Source organism: Gossypium arboreum, chromosome 11 (assembly GCF_025698485.1).
Source record: "Gossypium arboreum isolate Shixiya-1 chromosome 11, ASM2569848v2, whole genome shotgun sequence".
NCBI classification, from domain to species: domain Eukaryota; kingdom Viridiplantae; phylum Streptophyta; class Magnoliopsida; order Malvales; family Malvaceae; genus Gossypium; species Gossypium arboreum.
The window spans coordinates 13829906-13853897 of NC_069080.1; the positions used below are offsets into that span (position 1 = coordinate 13829906).

Consider the following 23992-nt stretch of genomic DNA (forward strand, 5'->3'; position numbering starts at 1 on the left):
GAGTGGTTTGGTAATAAATCTGCTTGAGACAGCAGCAGTAACGTGAATTTGGAAAATCGCCATAAATTGTGGGAGATGAGTTAGAAGTTGAATAAATTATGTAATTAAAGCTTAATGAGTCTATTTTCAAATGAAATAAACGAGAACATATTTTGAATTCTGTACAATGAGAAATTTGATTCGTAATGAAGAGTGGTCAGATTAGTCAAACAGTGAAACATGGGAAACTTTAAGAAAAATTTGGTATTGATTGGCTAAACCAAAAATTCTGAAAATTTTATAGATCGAAGATATATGAGTCTATTTTCAGGTAAAATTAATGGCACTTGATTTGGAGTTTCGTAGCTCCAGTTATAAATGATTTAGTGACTGTTGTTCAGGAAGACAACTTGCAGTGAGATTATGATTATGTGGTAAACATTGACAAAAATTTGTTAATGAGTTGCTTATTGATTTCTTATAAGCTTACTATGATCTGTAGGTGTAGTTGGCCGAATATTGTAAGGGGTTAATACGTAGTTCGTATTTGAATAGTTAGATTAATGTGTTAGTAATCCAATTGTAGGCAGTTCGTGTGTGGATCTCGTCAGCATATCGTCGCAAATAGGTGTGTAACTGACACCCTCTCATAGACTAGATTGGCAAAAGCCGAAAAGCCGAAATGCCGAAAAGTCGGTATTTTGGGAATTTGCGAATGTGCGAATGCTCGTAAGATAGTTGGGTTTGTATATTTGGTAATCTAAAGTAATAAATTGCAGTACGCGCGATTTCGTACATTTTGATAATTTGGGCTTAATGGGCCAAAGATCGGGTTTATGGGCCAACGGGCCCAATTCGGTAAGAACCCTCGGTATGTGATTCTGTTAGTATGTGAAAAGTAGGAATATGCATGAAAACCCCTAAAATAGATAAATTACTGAAATACCTTTAAAAGTGGAAAATTTATAGTTTTACCCCTAGTAGATAAATTACCGAAATACCCCTAAGGTTAAATTGACCTAAATGCATGTTTGACTGTTGTTATTTACTGCATGCCATGTTGTTATTATCTGATGCATGGGATTAGGATATTGACGGAGGAAGTACTGAAAGTGGCTTGTCCACGTACTAGAGGCTTTGCGTCAATTTATCGTTAATCGAGCAAAGCAAGGTCGCAATCGTGGAGTGTTGGGTGGGTGGGTTGAGCTATTCCCACATGGATTGTAGGGCTGGTACGGGTGGAGTGTAGTGGTTGGTGGGTTGAGTAGTCTCCCCAAATGGGCTTGCATATGTTATTGATGTTGCATGTATTTTGAAATGGGCCTATGGGCCATACTGTTATCTAAATAAGGGGCTAAGGCCCGCTTTATTGTAATCAAAAGGGCTCGTCCAAGACCACTATTACCTGAATGGGCTTAGGCCCAATAGGCTTGAGCTGACTTGGGCTTTGAATGGGTTTTCCTTACACACTGAGTTTCCCCAAACTCACCCCTTTTATTTTCATCCATGCAGAAATCCCCAACCATAGTGGGCTTGGAGTCGTGAGGAATTCAGAGTGGCCAATTGCTCGAAAGTTTGGTTTTCTTTTTGAACTGGACATCTTATTATTTACGTTGAGGTTTGGGTTTTTAAATGTAATAAGGCCGTTTAATTATTTTTGATGGTTTTAATATGTATTACTAAGATAGGTATTACTTATTTTAACTGTTGAAATTGGATAGCTTTAGGGCGCGTTTTCAAAAAAAAAAACAACAATTGATTTCAAAATAACACGACAACAAGCAAAGCTTCCGCAATGAAAGTATTTTCCAAAATTAATCACTTTTCCTAAAAATGACTTAATCAAATTGGTTTCCTAGAAATATACATGACGTTAAGGTGTGGCAATGGCGGTGTGTGTAATACCCTGAAAATCTTTACAGTAATATATTATCCTTGATATAATAAAATAAGGAAATAAAGTGATAAAAAGGGAAGTTTTGAGTTATGGCAACATTGGGAAGTAAATTATGATATCTTGATTCAGGAAAGGACTAAATTGTAAAAGTTAGAAAAGTTTTGTTGCCTAAGAGTAAATACTCAAGACTTAAAGGGTTAAAGTGTAAATATGAAAAAGTTGAAGGACCAATAGTGTAAATATTTTAAGGGTAGAATGATCTAGAAACTAAGGAAAATGGATGAATTGGGACCAAATTGAATAAGTGAAGAACTATGAGGGACTAAATTGCAATTTTACCAAATTAAATGATGACTCAATGATGGAATTCTAAAAGATCATGAAGGGCAAAATGATCAATTAGTAAGAGAGAGAATTCTAGAATGTAATGATTATGTTAATGATATTTTAAATTAATTAATTAGATAAATATTATTTTATTAATATTTTATGAGATATTTAATATTATTTTATTATTATTTATTTAGTATATAAGGAAAGAAAGATGAAGAATTTTCATCATCTTTCCTTTCCATGCAAACTAACGTGAGAGAAAGAGAGGAAGAAAGAAATGTTAAGGAGAACATGGGGAGTTAGAATATCAAGTTGGATTCAAGAAATAGAAGCTGGAGGAGAGAGAAAATCAAGTTAAAGATTGGTATCAAGAGAATAAGGTAAGTACATCAAGATTTCAATACGTTTTTAAGTTTGTTATTGTTGATAAATCATGGAAATAATGTTATAGTAGAGTTTTATTACATAAGGTCCTATGTTCTTGATATGTTAGTGAAGAGAAAATAAGAGAAAGTGATGAGAAATGGTGTAGAAAAAGAAAATAAGGATGTTATAACATGGTAATTAATATCTTGCACTAAAACAGTTATGGACAGCAGCAGTAGTCTAACTTTGAAAAATCACCATAAATTTTATAAATTGATTAGAAGATGAAAAAAATATGGAATTAAATCTTAATGAGTCTAGTTTCTCATAGAAGAAACAGTGTAAGCAATGAATTTGTAAATTTTTATATATAATGAATTTTGTGAGACAAGGTCAGAATGAATTCGGGTTCCCCTGTTTAGACTTTGAAAAATAATAAAAAAATGAAGAAAAATAATTAGAGGCTTAAATTTATATTTATAGAATCCTAAATGAGTCTAGTTTTATGAGAAACAAACTAGAACATCATTTGAATTCTGTAAAAGGAGATAACTAATTTTTAGTGAAGAAGGGTCAGAACTGTCGACAGCAGAACAGGGTGACTTTAATGAATAAACTGTACTAATTGGCTAAACCAAAATTCTGAAAATTTTATGATAAGAATACATGTGAGTCTAGTTTCAGGAAAAATTAACAGATCTTAATTTCGAGTTCTGTAGCTTAATATATAAATAATTTAGTGACTATGACGCAAATGGATAGTTTTGAATGTACATATAAGTAAATAGTGAAATTATTGATAATGTTACTTGTTGTATGTTATATAAATTAAGGATGTGGAATGGAGAGGAGGAGGAGGAAAATATGTATGAATATTCATCTAGCATGGCTAATTTGCATGTTTTAGGCTCGTGGACTAAATTGAATAAAAGTAAAATTTTATGGGCAATTTTGTAAAATGTCGAAATGACTAAATTGCATGAAATAGATTATTTTATTATTTAAATTACAAAAATTAACGAAATTATCAATTTAGTTCAAGATCGGGAAAACATGTTTTAGGGATTAAATTGAAAAGTGTTGAAATTATGGAAAATTTTGATATTTTATAGAATTCATGGACTGTTATCAATATATATGAGAATAATAGTTGGAAATAAGGATTAAATTGCAAGAATTTTACTTTCCGTCCCTAAGGATGAAATCGTCATTAATTAAAGTTTAGGGGCAAAATGGTAATTTTGCCTAGAGCATTAATTAAATGTATTAGAATATGAAATGAATGAAAATGATGATCAAATTTATTTATAAAGATCCGGACGACACAAATACGAGACTTGATCATGGAAAGAAAATATATCGAATAATGAAATAATAAACACGAGCAATCAATGAGGTAAGTTCGTGTAACTTGAATTATATTCTGAAATACTTGAGATTGTATGTTATTGATGTGAATATGATTTGAATGTTCATTGTATGAAAATTTATAAAACATTGATATATTTGATAAAATGGGAAGAAATCCGGTTGAATGAAAGAAAATTCGATGGATCTCGAAAAGGAATTGACGGTAAAAGGATCTAGCCGGACGGGTGATCCTATCCTGATATAGCCCTCCGAAGAATACGTGTAAAATGGATTTAGCCCGGATGGGTAATCCGAATTAGGGTCTCAATTTAGCTCGGACTGTAATTCAGATCCAATCTCATTAGAGTAATTGTCGTTGCAGAGGATTTAGCTCGGACCGGTAATCCCGACAATACTCTATGAGTTTATATTGCAGGATTTAGCTCGGGTGGTAATCCCATTGCAAGGATGAGGTTCAGGGAGTGTGCTCTCGATATGAAATGTGTAAGACCATGGTTGAAAGATACCATGGCAACTCGAGTATAAGACCATGGTTGAAAGATACCATGGCAACTCGATATAAAATGTGTAAGACCATGGTTGAAAGATACCATGGCAACTCGATATGAATGTGTAAGACCATGGTTGAAAGATACCATGGCAATGTGATATGAAATGAACAAGACCATGGTTGAAAGATACCATGGCAACATGACAGAAAATGAGTAAGACCATAGTTGAAAGACACTATGGCATCATGTCAAAGATAAATAAGACCGTGGACGGAGACGCCTAGCATCTGTTGAACAATTGATATTCGTGTAATATGTATCGATGACAAATGGTTATATGAAATAATTATGAAGATAGATAAACGAAATAAGTATAAGTACATGAAATATAATTTATGTTAAGTTTGATATAAGCTATTACCTAATAAATATACATAAAATATATGGAAATGATGGAGCATGAAATATTGATATAATGAAATGAATGATATATGCTTATGAAGAAACGGTAAGAGCATGATATGTTTCATGACATGTACATATATGATTATCTTTGATATGTTGATACAAGGAAATTATGTAATTGAGACTATTATTAAACTCAAGTGCGATATGTCGAGAAAATAGATATATCAGTGTTGAATTTATATGAGATATGTGCAAGTATACTAACAATGTTGCTGTTTGATGCTTATACAACTGTCAAACTGTTGATTGAATGGTAATATATTTATTTATATGATGCATTGAATCGGTAAGTATTTAAATTTTTTTTGGTGATCTGTAAATGGTAGTAATGCTCCGAAACCCTGTTCTGGCAGCGGACACGGGTTAGGGGTGTTACAGTGTGCATGTCTAGGATTGGATCTGAAGGGAGCTTGGTACTTAAGTAGTCCGATAGACTCACCTCCTCTTTTCCGGTTTCCGACCTGGTGCACAGCTTCCATTTACTTTAACCTATAATGAAATTATCTTTTAAAACATTAAGTAGGTTTTTCTGGATCAACAATACAAAATGTTTTGAACGCTTTGATGTGGCATGTCGGATCCGGCCATAACGTCTGGGCCAGGTTTGGGGTGCTACATTTAGTGGTATCAAAGCCTAGATTGCAATAACTCGACTGTGGATCTGGTCCAAAAAGGGTTTTCAAAACTTTATGCCAAAAAAAAAGAGGGTATTTTTTTGAAAAAAAAAAACCTGACTTTTGAAAATAAATTTCCTGTTTAAAGGAGATAATCTCCGAACTTTTTTTTTTAACACAAATGTTTGGAAAATGGATTTCAAAAAGCCTAAAGCTTTTGAGTTTATCTGAAAACTGATGAGGTGGCACACTGAATCCCCAGCACTAAGGTTGTAAGTACTATTCTGTTTTATATACTGAACTGTACTGTAGTTAGTACTAAACCTTAGAGATAGTACTATAGATAATGTAACGTAAAGGCTATAAAACTGAGACTGTAGGGTAAACTAAGCCCTAGGAAACTGAGACGGTAGCTAAACTGTAGTTACGCGAGAACAACTCTGAAATCTTATCTGTTCATAAGATATTCTGTAATAAACTGTGGAAACAGTAAACTAACTGCATAAAATTCGTAATCAGATAAATCGATATGAGTACGAGAGCTACTCGAGGAAGAGGCCGTGGTTTAGGCCGAGGTAATACTTAAGCTGGATCTTCGTCTTCTGAACACATACCTGCTGGAGTAGCACGACCACCACCGGTGGATGAGAATGGGTCGTATGATCGGGCCGCGGGGGATGACGCTTTGTCCTAGGCCATGTTAAGAGTTTTGGAAAGGGTGGTCGGAGCTAATATCGGGCTTATGAATAGGGGGTCCATTTCTGAGCGACTTCGGTCCAACGGAGCAGAAGTTTTTAGGGGTGTATCTGGAGTAGCCCCAAATGTGGCTGAGTACTGGCTGGAAGCCACGGAGCGGATTATGAATGACTTGGACTGTTCAGTGGAGCAAAAGTTAAAAGGAGCAGTATCCTTGCTACGGGATGAGGCGTATCAGTGGTGGATCACTGTGAGAGAGGGTACCCCAGGTGAGAGGGTAACTTGGGAGTTGTTTAAGCAGTCTTTCAAGGCGAAGTATGTCGGAGCTAGCTATGTGGATGCGCGAAGGAAGGAATTCCTGAACCTGACCCAAGGTGGTAAGACCTTTGCTGAATATGAGGCAAAGTTTCTGCGATTGAGCCGGTATGCTAATGGTATTGTCTCTACTGAATACGAGTACAGTGTTCGCTTTCAGGATGGCCTCAGGGATGAGCTAAGGGTGCTCATAGCTCCGCAGAGAGAGCGCGATTTTGCTGCACTGGTAGAAAAGGCTAAGATTGCCGAAGAGGTGAAGCAAGCTGAACAAAGGAACTGTGACAGGGATCAAAACCGGTTCTGAAGAGATGCTGGACCAACTGGTGCTACAAACCAGAATGTTAAGAGAGCTAGGATGGAGGAACCAGTTCGAGCGGTTCCGGTAAACACTGTTAAACCACAAACTTGTGGAGATTGTGGTAGAATGCATCTGGGGGAATGTTGGAAATATTCTGGGGCTTGTCTTCGTTGTAGATCAAAGGAACATAAGATCAAGGATTGTCCTAAGAGGCCAGCTCAGGCTCAAGTGGTTGAACAAAGGGCTGTGCAACTCGTGCAACCAGTGCGAGATGGACCGTCGCCGTCGAGAGGTCGTGGCCAAGGTCGCGGTGGCAATGGCCATGGACATGGGGCACCTAGCAGGGGTACTGTTAACACTGAGGCTCGTCAGCCAACTTTGGTATATACTGCTCATCACCGCGATGAGGGTGACGCACCTGATGTCATAACTGGTACGTTTTTTATCTCTGACGTACCCTATACTGCTCTGATAGATGTGGGGTCAACTCATTCATATGTTACATGTGATATTTCTGGGGCATTGGGCGTTCACTTTGAGGAAACTGTGTGTGGGGTAACTGTGATAAGTCCGTTAGGTCACTCAGTTAAAGTAGAGAAACTCTTTAGGGAGATGCCTTTAGAAACTCAAGGTAGGATTTTCTGTGGAGACTTAATGGAGTTACCATTCGGAGAATTTAATTTGATCTTAGGGATGGATTGGCTGACCAAGCATAGGGCAACGCTGGATTGTGCAACTAAGAGGATGGTGTTAAGGACTATTGAGGATGAGGAGGTAATGATTATTGGGGAACGAAGAGATTACTTGTCCAATGTGGTATCAGCTTCAAGGGCTGAGAAATTGATGCGTAAGAGATGCGAGGCGTACTTGGCTTTTGTAAATCAAGTTGAAACTGGGGATCTGACTGTGGATACCGTCAAGACTGTTAGGGAATTCCGAGATGTTTTCCCAGAGGAACTTCCTAGATTGCTTCCGAATCGGGAAGTAGAGTTTGGAATCAATTTGTTGCCTGGAACAGCTCCAGTATCCATTGCACCCTATAGAATGGCACCAAAGGAGTTAGTGGAACTGAAAGCTCAAATCTAAGAGTTGTTAGATAGAGGCTTCATTAGACCTAGTGTGTCTACATGGGGAGCACCGGTTCTGTTTGTGAAAAAAAAAGACAGGACAATGCGCATGTGTATCGATTATCGCCAGTTGAACAAACTGACGATAAAGAACAAATACCCACTACCAAGGATTGATGATTTATTTGACCAACTTAGAGGAGCTTCGGTACTTTCTAAGATTGATCTTCGATCTGGATACCGTCAATTAAGGGTAAAGGAAGTGGATATTCATAAGACAGTATTCAGGACTCGATATGGTCATTACGAGTTCCTGGTTATGCCGTTTGGGTTGACGAACGCACCTGCCGCTTTCATGGATCTGATGAATCGAGTGTTCCAACCTTGGACCGATTCATGGTAGTTTTCATCGATGATATTCTGGTATACTCGGAAATCGAGGAGAAACATGAAGAGCATCTACGTATTGTGCTGCAAGTGCTGAGAGAGAAGGAACTGTATGCAAAGTTTAGTAAGTGTGAATTTTGGTTGCGAGAAGTGGCTTTTCTAGGTCATGTGATTTCTACTTAAGGAATTAGAGTGGATCCTCGAAAAGTTGAGGCAGTTCTGGGATGGAAGCCACCAAAATCAGTATCGAAAATTCGAATTTTTCTGGGTTTGACAGGCTATTACTGAAGGTTCGTAGAAGGATTTTCTCTGATTGCTGTACCATTGACAAAACTGTTAAGGAAAGGAGTAGCATTTGTGCGGGTGAGAGTCAAGAAATGACTTTTGACCATTTGAAAAAGGTATTGACTGAAGCATCAATGTTGATTCAACCGGAGTCTAGGAAGGACTTCACTGTGTACAGCGATGTGTCGCATGTGGGGTTAGGATGTGTACTGATGCAAGAGGGTAAGGTGGTCGCTTATGCTTCACGGCAGCTTAAGCCTCATGAAGCGAACTACCCTACGCATGACTTAGAACTAGCAGCAGTGATCTTCGCGTTGAAAATCTAGAGACATTACTTATATGGAGAAAAGTGTATCATATACACGGACCATAAGAGCCTAAAGTATCAACTCCGAAGGAGTTAAACCTTAGGTGTAATGAACCGAAAGTTACGGTATCGGAAATTGAGTCTTGAGTACTGTTTCCGTGAAATTTATTCATGAATATTTATTAGAAATATTTATGAATTATAGTTGAATGGTTATTTAATGTTTGATTAAGTTAAGTAGCTTGAATTTAGAATAATGACTAAATTGCATACGATATAAAAGTTTAATTATAGATTAAAGATTAGTAAAAGGGACTAATCTAGCAATTAGACCCTAAGTACCATGTGTGTGAATGTATGATATAACATGTGTAATAGTTGGTATATATGTGTAATAGCTATAAGATATTTTATGTTATAGCTATTACACATGTTAATTTTATATTTATTATAGGTTAATAATAATATAATATAGTATAATGAATAAAGAATAATGAGCAAAGAAACATAGAAAGAGTTATAGAGAGCAAACGTGAGAAAGAAAGAAGGAAAGAAAGAAAGAAATAGAAAAGGGAAATTTGAGGATTAAGGCCCTAAAGTTTAATTGGTAAGTTGTTTTAGCTCATTTTCTTATGATTTTTATGTTTATGGATGCCTAATTCAAAGTTCTACATGTATGAGGTTAAAATGAAGAAAATAGAAAATTTTAGATATTGATTTAGTTGAATAAATTGAGGTTTTATGGGTTAAATTGATAGGAATTGAAGTTAGAAGTGAAAATTGAGTGATTTATTAAAAGAATTCTAAGTTAGGTTTAAATAGGGATTAAGTTGAATAGAGCTCAAAATTTATGTTTTATAATGAATTTTATGAGTTAGAAATTGTTAATGAGTTGATTAAAAGAGAATATGAAGCTTAAGTTAAAGAAAAAAGATTAGTAATGGAAAAAGGACGAAATTGGAATTTTGTAAAAGTTTGATAGAAAGTGAAAATGTGTTTTATGAATTAGTATATTGATGATTTTAATTGTATGATTGTTAGTAGCAAACGTAGCACCGGATACGTCATCAAAGAAGGGAAAAGAGAAAGTGAACGAAGATATCGATTAAATTCGATAAATAGTGGTTTGTATTTCTATAAACCGAGCTTAATCATTATTGCTATATTTGATATTTATATTGTATGAAAATGTGAATGAGGTAAGTATTTTTACCATATTGAAATGAATGTGATTTTGAATACCTTATTAACAGTGTCGGGCTAGTCGGATATAGTTGACATGTCATAGGAATTGGAAGTATTGGGATATTCCGACATTGAGTCGATGAGACATTATGTGTCGACTACTGTTAAAGTTCCGGATTTGTTCCGATGAAGTACTTTGTGTACTATAATGTTAAAGTTCCGGATTTGTTCCGATGAAGCACTATGAGCTTATCCCGGAGTGTGGGTTGGATTCGTGTATCCGTTAGTGTCCGAGTTATGTTAATAAGGGTAAATAAAGTAAAGGTTATTAAAGTACTGATTGATATTGAATAATAGCAATAATGTGTTTGAATTACCATGTCTTAAAGTTGATTAAGCTATTGTTTATAGAAATACCACTGAGAGTATTCTCAGCGACGGTTTGTTTCGCGCAGGCTAGGTACGAAAGTATAAGGACTCAAAGATACAAGCCGATCCCCAAACTCAAATTGGTGAAGTTTCTATCTTTTTGGAAAATGGCATTGTACCTAGGATGTCTTTTGGTTGTTTTGAAAGTATCTAAGTTGTTAAATGATATTTTGGTATGTTTTGTAAATGTTACCAAAACCTTAAGTATGGTATGTTTTGATATGTTAGTGAAGAATAATAAGAGGAATTGTTGGTAAATGTTGTAGAGAGAAGAAATGAAGATGTTGTAAACTTAGTTATCAACATTTTATACTAAAACAGATTTGGACAGTAACAGTAGTCCAACTTTGAAAATATACCAAAAATAGTATAAAGTGAATTAGATGATGAATAAAACATGTAATTGAAGCTTAATGAATCTATTTTTATATGAAAGAAACAAAATAGGTAAAAGAGTTGTATTTTATGAGATATTTACGTTTTGGTGAAACAGGGTTAGAACAATTTATGGATTCCCTGTTTTGACTTTAGAAATTCACCATAAATTGTGTATTAAGAATTAGGACTCAAACTTTATTTGTATGGATTCCTTATTGAGTCTATTTTTAATTGAAACAAATGGCATAGTCATTGGATTTCTGTAAAGGAAGAAATTTGATTCGTAGTGCACAAGGGTCAGAGTAGCTGAACCCTGAAACAGGGGAGACTTTTTCTAATAAACTGTACTAATTGGCCTGACCAAAAATTCTAGAAAAAAATTAGTAAGTAGATATATGATTCTAGTTTCAGGGAAAATTTACGGAATTGGATTTCGAGTTTCGTAACTCGAGATATGATTTTTTTAGCGACCGTGACGCAGATGGATAGTTTACTACGAAAACTGTTTAAGTGCTATGATAAGTTTTGTAATGTCTCCTGCTTGACTCCGGCAACGGTCTCGGGTAGGGGGACGTTACATTAGGCAACGAAGATGGGTAGAGTTGCTTAAGGATTACGATTGTTCGATTGAGAACCACTCAGGTAAGGCTAACGTGGTGGTTGATGAATTGAGTTGAAGGGTTGTTTCTGATTTGAGAGCCTTGTTTGCACGTTTGAGTCTATTTGATGATGGAAGTCTGTTAGCAGAATTGCAAGTGAGACCTATTTAGACTGAGCAGATTAAAGAAAAACAGTTGAAGGATAACTCGTTGGTTCTTCGATTTCAGCAAGTTGAGAAGGGTGAGAATGAGGATTTTGGACTGAATACTGAAGGAGTTTTATGCTTCCGAGGAAGAATTTGTGTTCCGAAAGACTCTGACTTGAGATAGTCAATATTGAAGGAAGCTTATGGGGGACTTTATGCCATGCATCCTGGAGGGAATAAGTTGTATACGACTTGCGAGAACTGTACTGGTGGCCTGGGCTTAAACAAGAAGTAATGGAGTTCGTGGGGAAATGTTTGACATGCCAGCAAGTGAAAGCTGAACATCAATTTCCTTCTAGATTACTGTAACCGATGAAAATTACATTGTGGAAGTGGGAGAGAGTCACTATGGACTTTGTGAGTGGGCTACCTTTGACACCCACCAAGAAAGATTCTGTGTGGGTAGTGGTGGATAGGTTAACAAAATCTGCCCATTTCATACCAGTTCGTACTGATTACTCCCTGCAAAAGTTGGCTAGGTTGTATGTGGCAGAGATAGTGCGACTACATGGAGTGCCAGTGTCGATTATTTTTGACCGAGACCCTAGGTTTACATCTCGGTTCTGGAAGAAGTTGCAGGAGGCATTGGGTACACGTTTGGATTTCAAGATCGCTTTCACCCACGCATGATGGACAATGGAGAGGGTTATTCAGATTTTGGAGGATATGTTAAGGGGTTGTATCATTGATTTTAGTGGGAGTTGGGAGGATTACTTGCCATTGGCAGAGTTTGCATACAAGAACAGCTACCAAGCAAGTATTCAGATGGCTCCATATGAGGCACTTTATGGGCGGAGATGTCGTACGCCTACGTATTAGACAGAGTTGGGTGAACGACAAGTGCTTGGACCGGAGTTGGTGGCAGATACTGAAAGTAAGGTTAAATTGATAAGAGATCGATTAAAGGAGGCATCTGATAGAAAAAAGTCGTATGCGGATCTAAAGCGCAAAGAGGTAGAGTTCGCGGTTGGGGATATGGTTTTCTTAAAGGTTTCACCTTGGAAGAAGATCTTGAGATTCGGCAAGAAAGACAAATTGAGTCCGCGGTTTATAGGGCCTTATCGGGTTCTTAAGCGGGTAGGGCCAGTAGCGTATTAGTTAGAGTTACCACCAGAGTTAGACAGAATCCATGACGTCTTTCATGTGTCTATGTTAAGACGATATCGATCAGATCCCTCACATGTTGTGCCAGTGAAGGAGATTGAAGTAAGGACTGATTTGACCTTTGAGGAAGAACCCATACAAATTTTAGATCGAGAGGTTAAAGTTCTAAGAAGGAAGTTGGTTCCGTTGGTAAAAGTACTGTGGCGTAATCATGGAAGGGAAGAAGCTACTTGGGAATCAGAAGAGACTATGCGTCAACAATACCCTCAACTATTTGGATCAGGTAAATTTCGAGGCCGAAATTTCTTTAAGGGGGTAGAGTTGTAACGCTCCAATTTTCGGGAATTCTGTGAATGTTGGCATAGGTTTAATTATGTTAGTGGGCCTCTAGAAGGCCCAAGCTTAAGATAGAACCCGGCAATTTTAGTTAATTTTTGTTCCATAAGAAAAAGGGGGTGAAATTATGAAATAGGACCTATGTGAAATTTTTTGAAAATGCTATAGGCTAAATTGAAGTGGCCAAATAAATAGGAGTGCAAAATAGGAGGATTTGCATGACAAACCTCCCATTTTACATAAAGTGGCCGGCCATCATGTTGTTGTAGACAAAATGTGCACTTGATATCCATAATTTATGGTACAAATTGATACAAATTGATAATGGGTTAGGTAAATGTTCCATGATAATGGGTTAGGTAAATGTTTCATGATAATGGGTTAGGTAAATGTTCCATGATAATGGGTTAGATAAATGTTCCATGATGGGAATTTCATGTCTTTTGTATTAAAGAATTAAATGGATGAAATATGAAATTTTATTAAAAAAAAGGGGGTGAAAAGAACAAAGTTTTGTCCATCTTTGTTAATCATAAGCTAAAGTTAGAGAAGAGAAAGGAGAGGAGAAAGCTCTTGAATGTTCGGTCACTTGGGAAAGAAAATTGAAGGTAAGTTCATGGTAGTTTGCTTCTATCTTGATGTTCATGAGTTCTTCTTGATTCTACCTTAACTCTTGAAGCATATTTTGGTTTTTGGTTGTGTTGTGAGCATTTGGTCATGAATTAAAATGAAGGAAATGGTTGTTGTTTCATGTTCTTTTGATGAAAAATGAAAGATATGCGAAGTTGAGCCAAACAAATGAGCATGCATGTGCTTAGATACTAAGGGGAAAAATCGGCTAATATGTTGTGCTTTAAAATGATGAAATGGAGATTATACTTAAGTAAAATCATAGATATGTGATGATTGATTGGTGATATACATGTTTAAAAAAAAAACATGCATGCAAGTTATGTGTGAAAGAGTGGTTTGGTAATAAATCTGCTTGGGACAGCAACAGTAACGTGAATTTGGAAAATCACCATAAATTGTGGGAGATGAGTTAGAAGCTGAATAAATTATGTAATTAAAGCTTAATGAGTCTATTTTCAAATGAAATAAATGATAACATATTTTGAATTCTTTACAATGAGAAATTTGATTCGTAATGAAGAGTGGTCAGATTAGTCAAACAGTGAAACATGGGAAACTTTAAGAAAAATCTGGTATTGATTGGCTAAACCAAAAATTCTGAAAATTTTATAGATAGAAGATATATGAGTCTATTTTCAGGTAAAATTAACGGCACTTGATTTGGAGTTTCGTAGCTCCAGTTATAAATGATTTAGTGACTATTGTTCAAGAAGACAGCTTGCAGTGAGATTATGATTATGTGGTAAACATTGACAAAAATTTGTTAATGAGTTGCTTATTGATTTCTTATAAGCTTACTATGATCTGTAGGTGTGGTTGGCGAATATTGTAAGGGGTTAATCGTAGTTCGTATTTGAATAGTTAGATTAATGTGTTAGTAATCCAATTGTAGGCGTTCGTGTGTGGATCTCACAAGATATCGTCGCAAACAGGTGTGTAACTGACACCCTCTCATAGACTAGATTGGCAAAAGTCGAAAAGCCGAAATGCCGAAAAGTCGGTATTTTGGGAATTTGCGAATGTGCGAATGCTCGTAAGATAGTTAGGTTTGTATATTTGGTAATCTAAAGTAATAAACTACAGTACGCGCGATTTCGTACATTTTGATAATTTGGGCTTAATGGGACAAAGATCGGGTTCATGGGCCAACGGGCCCAATTCGGTAAGAACCCTCGGTACGTGATTCTGTTAGTACGTGAAAAGTAGGAATATGCATGAAAACCCTAAAATAGATAAATTACTGAAATACCTTTAAAAGTGGAAAATTTACGGTTTACCCCTAGTAGATAAATTAGAAATACCCTAGGGTTAAATTGACCTAAATGCATGTTTGATGTTGTTATTTATCGCATGCCATGTTGTTATTATCGATGCATGGGATTGGGATATTGACGGAGGAAGTACTGAAAGTGGCTTGTCCACGTCTTTGGAGGCTTTCGTCAATTTACTATTAACCGAGCAAAGCAAGGTCAAGAATCGTGGAGTGTTGGGTGGGTGGGTTGAGTTATTCCCCATATGGAGTGTAGAAATGGTACGGGTGGAGTGTAATGGTTGGTGGGTTGAGTAGTCTCCCAAATGGGCTTGCATATGTTATTGATGTTGCATGTATTTTGAAATGGGCCTATGGGCCATATCTGTTATCTAAATAAGGGCTAAGGCCCGTTTATTGTAATCTGAAAAGGACTCGTCCAAGACCATCATATTACTGAATGGGCTTAGGCCCAATAGGCTTGAGTGACTTAGGCTTTGAATGGGTTTTCCTTACACTGAGTTTCCCCAAACTCACCCTTTTATTTTCATTCATGCAGAAATCCCCAACCATAGTGGGCTTGGAGTCGTGAGGGAATTTGAGTGGCCACCCGCTCAAAGTTTGGTTTTCTTCGTGAACTGGACATCCTATTATTTACGTTGAGGTTTGGGTTTTAAATGTAATAAAGCCGCTTAATTATTTTGATGGTTTTAATATGTATTACTAAGATAGGTATTACTTATTTTAATTGTTGAAATTGGATAGCTTTAGGCGTGTTTTCAAAAAAAAAAAACAATTGATTTCAAAATAACACGACAACAAGCAAAGCTTCCGCAATGAAAGTATTTTCCAAAATTAATCACTTTTACTAAAAATGACTTAATCAAATTGGTTTCCTAGAAATATACATGACGTTAAGGTGTGGCAATAGTGGTGTGCATGTCAGGATTGGATCCGAAGGAGCTTGGTACTTAAGTAGTCCGATAGACTCACCTCCTCTTTTCCGGTTTCCTACGGTGCATGACTTCCATTCACTTTAACCTATAATGAAATTATCTTTTAAAACACTAAGTAGGTTTTTCTGGATCAACAATATAAAATGTTTTGAACGCTTCGATGTGGCATGTCGGATCCGGCCATAACGTCTGGGCCGGGTTTGGGGTGCTACAGATTTCAAAGTTTCGTATCCTAACTTACGAGATGTGACATTTCGTTGCCTCGAGATGAGAGGGTCATAAACATACTTTTCGATTTATTCAAGCAATTTTTAGGTAAAATTAACATTAGTCCAAAGAGGGATCTTATTTTAAATAATTTTCAAGTTTCGACTTTCGACACTAAGACATGAATTAATCAATTAGGTATCAATTTTGGGCGTTACGAGAGTGCTAATCCTTCTTCGTACGGAACTAACTCCCGAACCTATTTTCTGAATTTTTTAGACCGAAAAATATTGTTTTAATAAACTGAACATCTTATTAAAACGATCAAACTACGAGGTTACCCGATCACACTTAATAAAAAAGATTGGTGGTGACTCTCATTTTTTGTTTTTTTAACGAAAAGGCGATTTCAAAAAAAGGTCGACAGTAATAATATTTTAATAAGTGATATAATAATACATAAAAAAGGAAAAAAAAAGATGCATATATTTTCTCATCTTCATATTTTAACCTGGCAAGAAAAGATTGTTTTTTCCTCTAAAATTTAAGTATAAGTTATGTTTTCTTTAAAAAAAAAAATTTAAATATTTAAAACTTGTTTTACATATATGTGCCAATAGTTATTAATATTATTAGCCCCAATTTTTCAGATGGTTATGGGTAGTCCCAATTCCTGGAGGGTTATGGACTACTCTAATAGTCATCACTGCTGAACAACTTGGAATGATGGATTCATGTATCCAATCATAAATTTAAACTTTAGTATGAGAGCTAAATAAAAAGAAAAGTGAAATAATGGTGGATTTTGAAAATTTGACTTTAGTGAATAAAGATGATTGTGGGATTTTATATTAGTTTAAAACTATTATCTTATCATTGGATATGATAGATTTTATGATATGAAAATTTCTAATTATTGGAAATTTCTTTGTAATGATATTAAGTTCTATTTATTATCAAAATAGTATTGTTTAACACTTTAATGATCTATATGTTATTAACATCACTCAGCATAAAATACTTAGTACACAGTTGTTTACTTTTCGTGCACAGGTAGTTAGAGTTGGTAGGAAGTCATCAGCAGCATCCAAAGCATTAAAGTTCACCTCAAACAAGTATTGGTAAAATAAAAATTTTGTTGTTAAACTCAGTTAATATAATGGCATATACCTAGGCGCATATATATATATATATATATATATATATATATAATATTATGTTTTGGGTTGAATTTAAATATTTTTGTTAAGTATTTATAAGTTAATATTTTGACGAAAAGTAAGTATGGAAATCTAGCTTTATGGTACGATAAAGAAAATTGAAGTATTAAGAATTGATTTGGAAGAAAATTTGATATATTGCAAAATTGAATTTACATGTCGGTCTTCCATAGAATAAGTATAAATGCTGTTAAAATTTTAAATCAATTAATTTTACTATTGCGTTTTAAATAAATAAATAATATAAAAAGCAAAAGAGAGAGTGAATTGTTTCAGTAATATAATATGACATCTTATATTTAAATTTAATAATTAAATCAGATATAAAGTGTCACAATAAAAAAGACAAAATGTAATTAAAATTTTAATACAAGCCTCTACAGTATTTATTTTGGAATGGTACTTTTATTTTTATTTGTTAAAGTAAAAAAAAATGCTTAAATGTAACTAAAAATGATTTAGATTATTTTTATTGGTTAGGCTTACGATGTATATAGTACGAAAGGACTATGATATAATTGGTTTAACCTAGGTTGGTTTAGGCAGTCAAGATGCCGAAATTAACTATAAGACCCTTTCCTCATTGCTATTTGAATTGAATTGGATTAGTTAGTTGGATTGAATATGGGTCGGGGATCGATCCAAAAAATAAATTTAAATCGGTTAGATAAAAAATCGGTATAAATTAATTAAATTAGCAGTTGAGCCAACTAAAAATTGATTAAATTGATATTTCTATTTTTGATTTGTTTTGAATTTTTATTTTAAGCGGACCAGTTGGACTGGTCATATCGACGAATAAGTGACCTGTTTGGTTAGGCTATAGGTCCTATTTAAAAAAAAATTACATTTACTTTACCATCCATTAATTAAAAAAGGTCAAATTATGTTATTAGACCCTATACTTTGTGTAAATTATGGATCTAGTACTTACACTTTAATTTTATCAATTTTAGTCTTGACCCTACGAAACAATTAAATCTATTTGGTTAAATTATATTATTAGTCATGTTTTATGCCCAAAGTTATAAATTTAATCCACGTTCACTGATTGGATCATTCTCAGTGGCTATATTTTTTGAATTTCAAATTTTTAGTCTTAATACAAATTACAATCGTTAAATCTATTAATTAATTTTTTGTGAGTAATATGTGAAAATAACAAACAAACATAGCATGTTACATGTGATAATATGTTTGACACGTCAAATTTTCAAAATAACAGAACTGAATGAATTTAATAGTTATCATTCGGATAAAACTAAAACATTTAAATTCTAAAAGTATAGGAACTGAAAATTACTAAATTAAAGTATAGGTACTAAATTCATAACTTACACAAAAAACAGAGTCTAATAACAGAATTTGACCTTAAATAAATATAAGGGCTCAGCCGAAGAAAGATATAGTATACCCGAACCCGCAACGATAGACCGGTCCACACAGGTAAATTAAAAGCCGATTTGGTGATGAATGAACTTAGACGTCTAACCAAACGAAACTCCAAACTAAGCGTTTAAGAGCGAAAAGTTCTTATCCTCATCCACCCTTTCTTCCCTCCTTTCTTAGGTGGTTGACAAGCCAAGACCAAGTTCTCTACTTTAAACACCTATTTCTACTTTGAAATGGCAGCGTCCTTTTCTTCCACTACCCTTTTCAGGCCCAATCTTAATCCTCCCAAGTCTTTCCTCACTCATTCAGGTTCTCTCTTATTTCTTTTTTTCTTCTTTTTAGCCTTTCTTTTTCTCGTTAGCTAGCACTGTGCTTTGACGAGACAAGTTTTTCCCCTTTCAGATTGTGCCCAGGAGGGATTCGGTCGCGTGAAGTGTCATTTCATCAATGTTAGTGCGCACTCGTGGAGCTCGGCTGCGAGCTACGCCAGTATTCGTCACGTCGCCGTTAAATCATCCGGCAAACGCGTCGTTGTTAAACATTTGCTACGTAAGAGGCAAGTTTGTTGCTGAAAATACTTCTTATGTGTTTGAAGAAATGCTACAGAGAAATTCTAGGATAGCATAGCTTTGGGTTTCGCTCTTTTGTTTCATTTTAATATTTGTATCGTGTTGGAATGTGTAGAGTTGGACTCGTGAAGTGCGCAACTATTGAAGAAATCGAAGCAGAGAAATCTTCCATTGAGAAAGATGTTGTGAGTGTATAAATTCAACCGAAGCTAGAAACGATTTTACACAAATTGGGTGGTATTGGAATTAAGTTTTTCCTTTTTTCCTTTTTAATTAGAAAGAAAGAATGGAGAAGACAATTGAGACGGTTAGAGCGAATTTCAATTCCATAAGGACAGGGAGGGCAAACCCATCAATGCTTGACAAAGTTGAGGTATGAAATCTTTTACAAGTTCACATGGTTTATATTGGGATTTTGAACAAGCTATTCTGGAAAATGGTTTGCAAAAACCATGGTTAGGACTATGTAAAATATTTTGGAATTGCTGAATCTTATATTGTATTCTCGGGATTCAATTTGAGACCGCTCAAAGAAGGATATATTGCTTGATATTCATTAGCCGATATAGCTAATGATATACATGTAAGATGCCAAAGTTTACTAATTTTTTATAAAGCTAAAATTCATCTTTTTCTTAGAAAGGTTTACTTTAATTGTGTGCTGTTTTAGGTGGAATATTATGGAACTCCGGTCAGCTTAAAGAGTATTGCTCAAATCAGTACTCCTGAGTCAAGTTCTCTATTGATTCAGCCCTTTGACAAATCCAGGTATGGTATAAGACCGAGCTGATAAACATTAGTAAAGATTTGTTTCTGGTGTATGTGGTATGCTTGATTCATCTTCTGCGATATATATGGTAAACATTTATGAATTATGCGCTCTCACAACTTGCTTTTTTGAAAAGGTATAGAAATAAAAGTCAAAGCTATTCATGCATTGTATGTTTGTTCATATATTGTCAAACTTTTCTAAGAGACGGAAAATTGATATCCTCTTACCTCTATTTGCAAGAGTGCCCCATGAAAGCATCTAGAATTCTATATGCTTTCTCTGAATAACTGATAATATGTTTTGACATGTAATATTTTTCAGCTTAAAGGCTATAGAGAAAGCTATAGTTAACTCTGATCTTGGTATGACTCCAAACAATGATGGTGAAGTCATTCGCTTGTCTCTCCCTCAACTGACAACTGAAAGAAGAAAGGTATCAGCCATTTTTCTTGATATTTGGCATGTGGGTGACAAAAAGTGTTTTTATAGCATTTCTGTTTCCAAAGTTATTTATTATATTATATCATGTTCATAAGTTTATTATTTGCATTTATAATATTTTTATTCTTGAGGTCTTTTTTGTCTTCCTAAGTGGTAGGGTAATGCTGCCTGCAACTATACGTACCTTTTGGAGTTTACTTTTGCTGTTATTTCATGAAAAATTTCCATATCATGTGTATATTTATCTCTCTCTGTTGGTCTATGCCTCACTTCTTCCCCTGTATATTGAACTTTCACACTTCTGAATGTCATAATGGAGTGAGTTAGCATGAACATTATATAATTGCTTGCAATGGCATTATTTATTTCTGCTTTACACATGGCCATTGGAATTTCTTTTTTATTTTGTGAAGCTTGTGACATTCTAGTACTGAGGCTTGCTGTAAAACAGACTCTTCATTTTGTGGATTTTGCTGCCCTAACAATGCATTATATCAAGTGCAAATATTCTGTTACCTGAGTTCCTGGGGCTACTTCAAAGAGTTTGCAAATATGGTTATTAGCACAGTGGAAAATTGTTTTGGATTTTCCTAAGAAAAATGTTGGCAAGCCATACTTTTTTCTAGTAGATAAAATGAAAGCAATGATGGTTAGATTTAATTTGCTAATATTTAGGATATTGTATTCTCTTGAGACGTACTTAGCAAAGTTTCTTTAGCATGATTTCTAGAAAGTTTGATTACTGGGTTTCTTTATATTTTACATGATTGCAGGAATTGTCGAAAGTTGTGGCCAAACAAGCTGAAGAAGGGAAGGTACTTTAAGCTTTTGTAATTTTGGTTTGGATTGCAGGCACTACACTTTATGCTTAGTTTTTCATTACACACACACGCTCTCTCTCTCCAAACAAGCTTTTGGGATATTTAAGCTCAAGAATGATGTATCCTCAATTATCCTGAAAAAGAGTGCGGGTATTCAGCAAAAAGAAAAAGGCAATGAAAGCAACAATAATTGGAGATATTCAACTTAAAATTGGGTTTTCTTCGTCAAAAACCTTTAAATTTGGTTTAGGGGTAAAAATCCTGAATGGATTATAATTGCTGTAAGCATATGCAAGTGTTGAGTTGTATTGAGGCACAAGTTTCTAAATGCATGCATTCCTTGGGTTAATAATTTAATGGTGTCTAAATTTGGTTACTGATTTACTTAAATTATCTTTGTTGATTACTTGTTATAGGTGGCAGTGAGGAATATAAGAAGAGATGCCCTTAAAGCCTATGAAAAACTTGAGAAGGCTTGTATCTTTACAGCTCTCCTTCCTTTGCACTTTTGCTTCTTGCTTTACTTTCTTTTCCCTTGTTTGTGTTTTCTTGATAATCTTTTCTTGATATTGTTTTCTAATTTTATCTAGGAGAAAAAACTGTCTGAAGACAATGTGAAGGACTTATCAAGTGATTTGCAGGTGACTTAAGATTTTACCTCTCTCTCTCTCTCTCTCTTAAACAAAGTCAAGGCAACAAATGTTTTTGCCCCTATAAGGCTGAACAATATGCAATTGCTTTTTGGTTACAAGACCAATTAGCACTAAATGGCTTGGATGATAGTGCCTAGGTGATCCACAATGTATGGGGCCCTTTGCTACTTGGGTTTTATGATTTCATCTAAAAGTCATTATTAAAGTAATTAAGTCACAACAATTCGTTTTACCAAATTCAACTTTCCTGCATATTTCCAATGGCTTATTTGTAGGTAGTGGTACTGTTACCTTCCAAAGTCCCTCTTTATATCTCTGAAGTTTTGACAACTCCCTGTTTTGGAGGTAGCCCTTAAAATGTACTCTCCAGGGGCTTCTTATTTTCTTCTATTTCTTTTCTGTTCATAACTCCATGCGCAATAAACGTGTTTTTGCATCGGTGCGTATGCAATCATGCATGTAAATATCTGTTCTGATTGATAAGTCAATTTGGGGGCTGCATGTTCCCATCAGTGCCCAAGTTTGTGAAATCTTTCTCCTCATGCAGAAACTCACAGATGAGTATATGAAGAAGATTGATAGCGTCTACAAGCAGAAGGAGAAGGTATGCTTTGTCAAAAGAAACAAGTCCATTGTTTTCCCTTTTTGCTCAAAGACCACTTTCTTTGCCTTGCCTTTTCTTTTTTGCTTCAAATTGTCCTAATGCTCGTGTGTAGTAAACTGATGTTTTATATGTTTATCTTGCTTTTTCTTGTCTTTCAGGAGTTGCTGACGGTCTAGTGTTTGTTTGTACAAAGATGTAACGTGTTGATCTTCCATTTCTATCGAGACGAAAAGAAAAATAAACTGGTTGTCTTTGCTTTACTTTGGTGCATAGTATTTATATCTTACTTGCAGAAGAGCATGTTGAAAGTTAATATGTTATGGGTAGATATCTTGTTTTGGATCGAAGTGGGAAAAAAAAAAACAAAATGCATCACCTCTGCTTAAAATTTTTTAGTGTTTATGAGAGCTCAGTGGTGTACAAGTAGCCGAACAGAGCCTACTGGCCTTGGTTTTTTTGTGTTGTGTGTACGAGGTAGTTGTATGGGAACTATGTGGAGCAGGGCCAAGTTTGAGAATGGCGTGTAAATTTCATAAAGATGATGCTTGAAATTACTCAATAGACTTTCAGTCGTGCATCGATGCCTTGAATCCTACTGTTGGTGTTCCCTGTGTATGGAATCTTATTGTAGAATTGGTAGCCCAGCATGCCTGGTAATCTGAGAATTCAGGTTAAAGCAATCTGATTGTCATGTGATGTATCACCATCCACGTTAACTGCTCTTCATTTTGTTTTGATGTCGCAGAGAAATAGTAGGGAAATTTGACAATTGTGTGCACTTCATTAAAGTTGGTATTTATTGCAATCCATTCTCTATTTTCCATTTCATATGCATGTCCTGCAAAAACTGATGTGTTTTTTCCCGAATGCATCTATGCTATGGATAATGGATCAAATTTTCTCGCTTTGAATAAAAGATATTCCAAGGAATGCTTTTATTGCGCTAAGAATCTCTCTTTCCGCCGCTACTACTGAATGGTCCAAACACCAAAAACCAGTAGGCAAAATCTGCAATAAATTCTTTTAAAGAATAAGGGTAAACTGTAAAAATAGTCATTTTTGTTTGACTTAAATTATATTTTAGTCACTTTTAATTGAAATGTTACGTTTTAGTCACTTACGTTATCGTTTTGTTACGAAGTGGCCACTCTACTGTTAAACTCCGTTACCTTCCTAACTAATTTGGAGTACCATGTAGGATATCCACGTTGGCATTTAAAATTTATTTAGATTGTAACGTAGGACCATTGTTAGGGAGGTAACGGAGCTTAATGGTAGAGTGATCACTTTATAACAAAATGATAACGTAAATGATTAAAATGTAACATTTTAAATATAAGTGACTAAAATGTAATCTAAGTCAA

General features: G+C 35.1%; 1 protein-coding gene and 1 long non-coding RNA gene across 2 annotated transcripts; both read left to right on the forward strand.

Moving 5' to 3' along the window:
• The first annotated feature begins 9368 nt into the window (after nt 1-9368).
• LOC128284036 (uncharacterized) lies at nt 9369-10596 on the forward strand. The gene is made up of 3 exons (XR_008274335.1): nt 9369-9481; nt 9916-9998; nt 10515-10596. It is a non-coding gene; the product is annotated as an uncharacterized LOC128284036 (long non-coding RNA).
• Nucleotides 10597-18818: 8222 nt separating this feature from the next.
• LOC108474098 (ribosome-recycling factor, chloroplastic) lies at nt 18819-23223 on the forward strand. The gene is made up of 11 exons (XM_017776003.2): nt 18819-19077; nt 19171-19324; nt 19453-19522; nt 19615-19710; nt 20008-20105; nt 20431-20542; nt 21324-21365; nt 21788-21844; nt 21962-22012; nt 22572-22628; nt 22787-23223. Exons 1-11 carry the CDS (start codon nt 19002-19004, stop codon nt 22802-22804), a joined length of 831 nt encoding a protein of 276 aa, XP_017631492.1. The 5' UTR covers nt 18819-19001; the 3' UTR covers nt 22805-23223.
• The last annotated feature ends 769 nt before the right edge of the window (nt 23224-23992 follow it).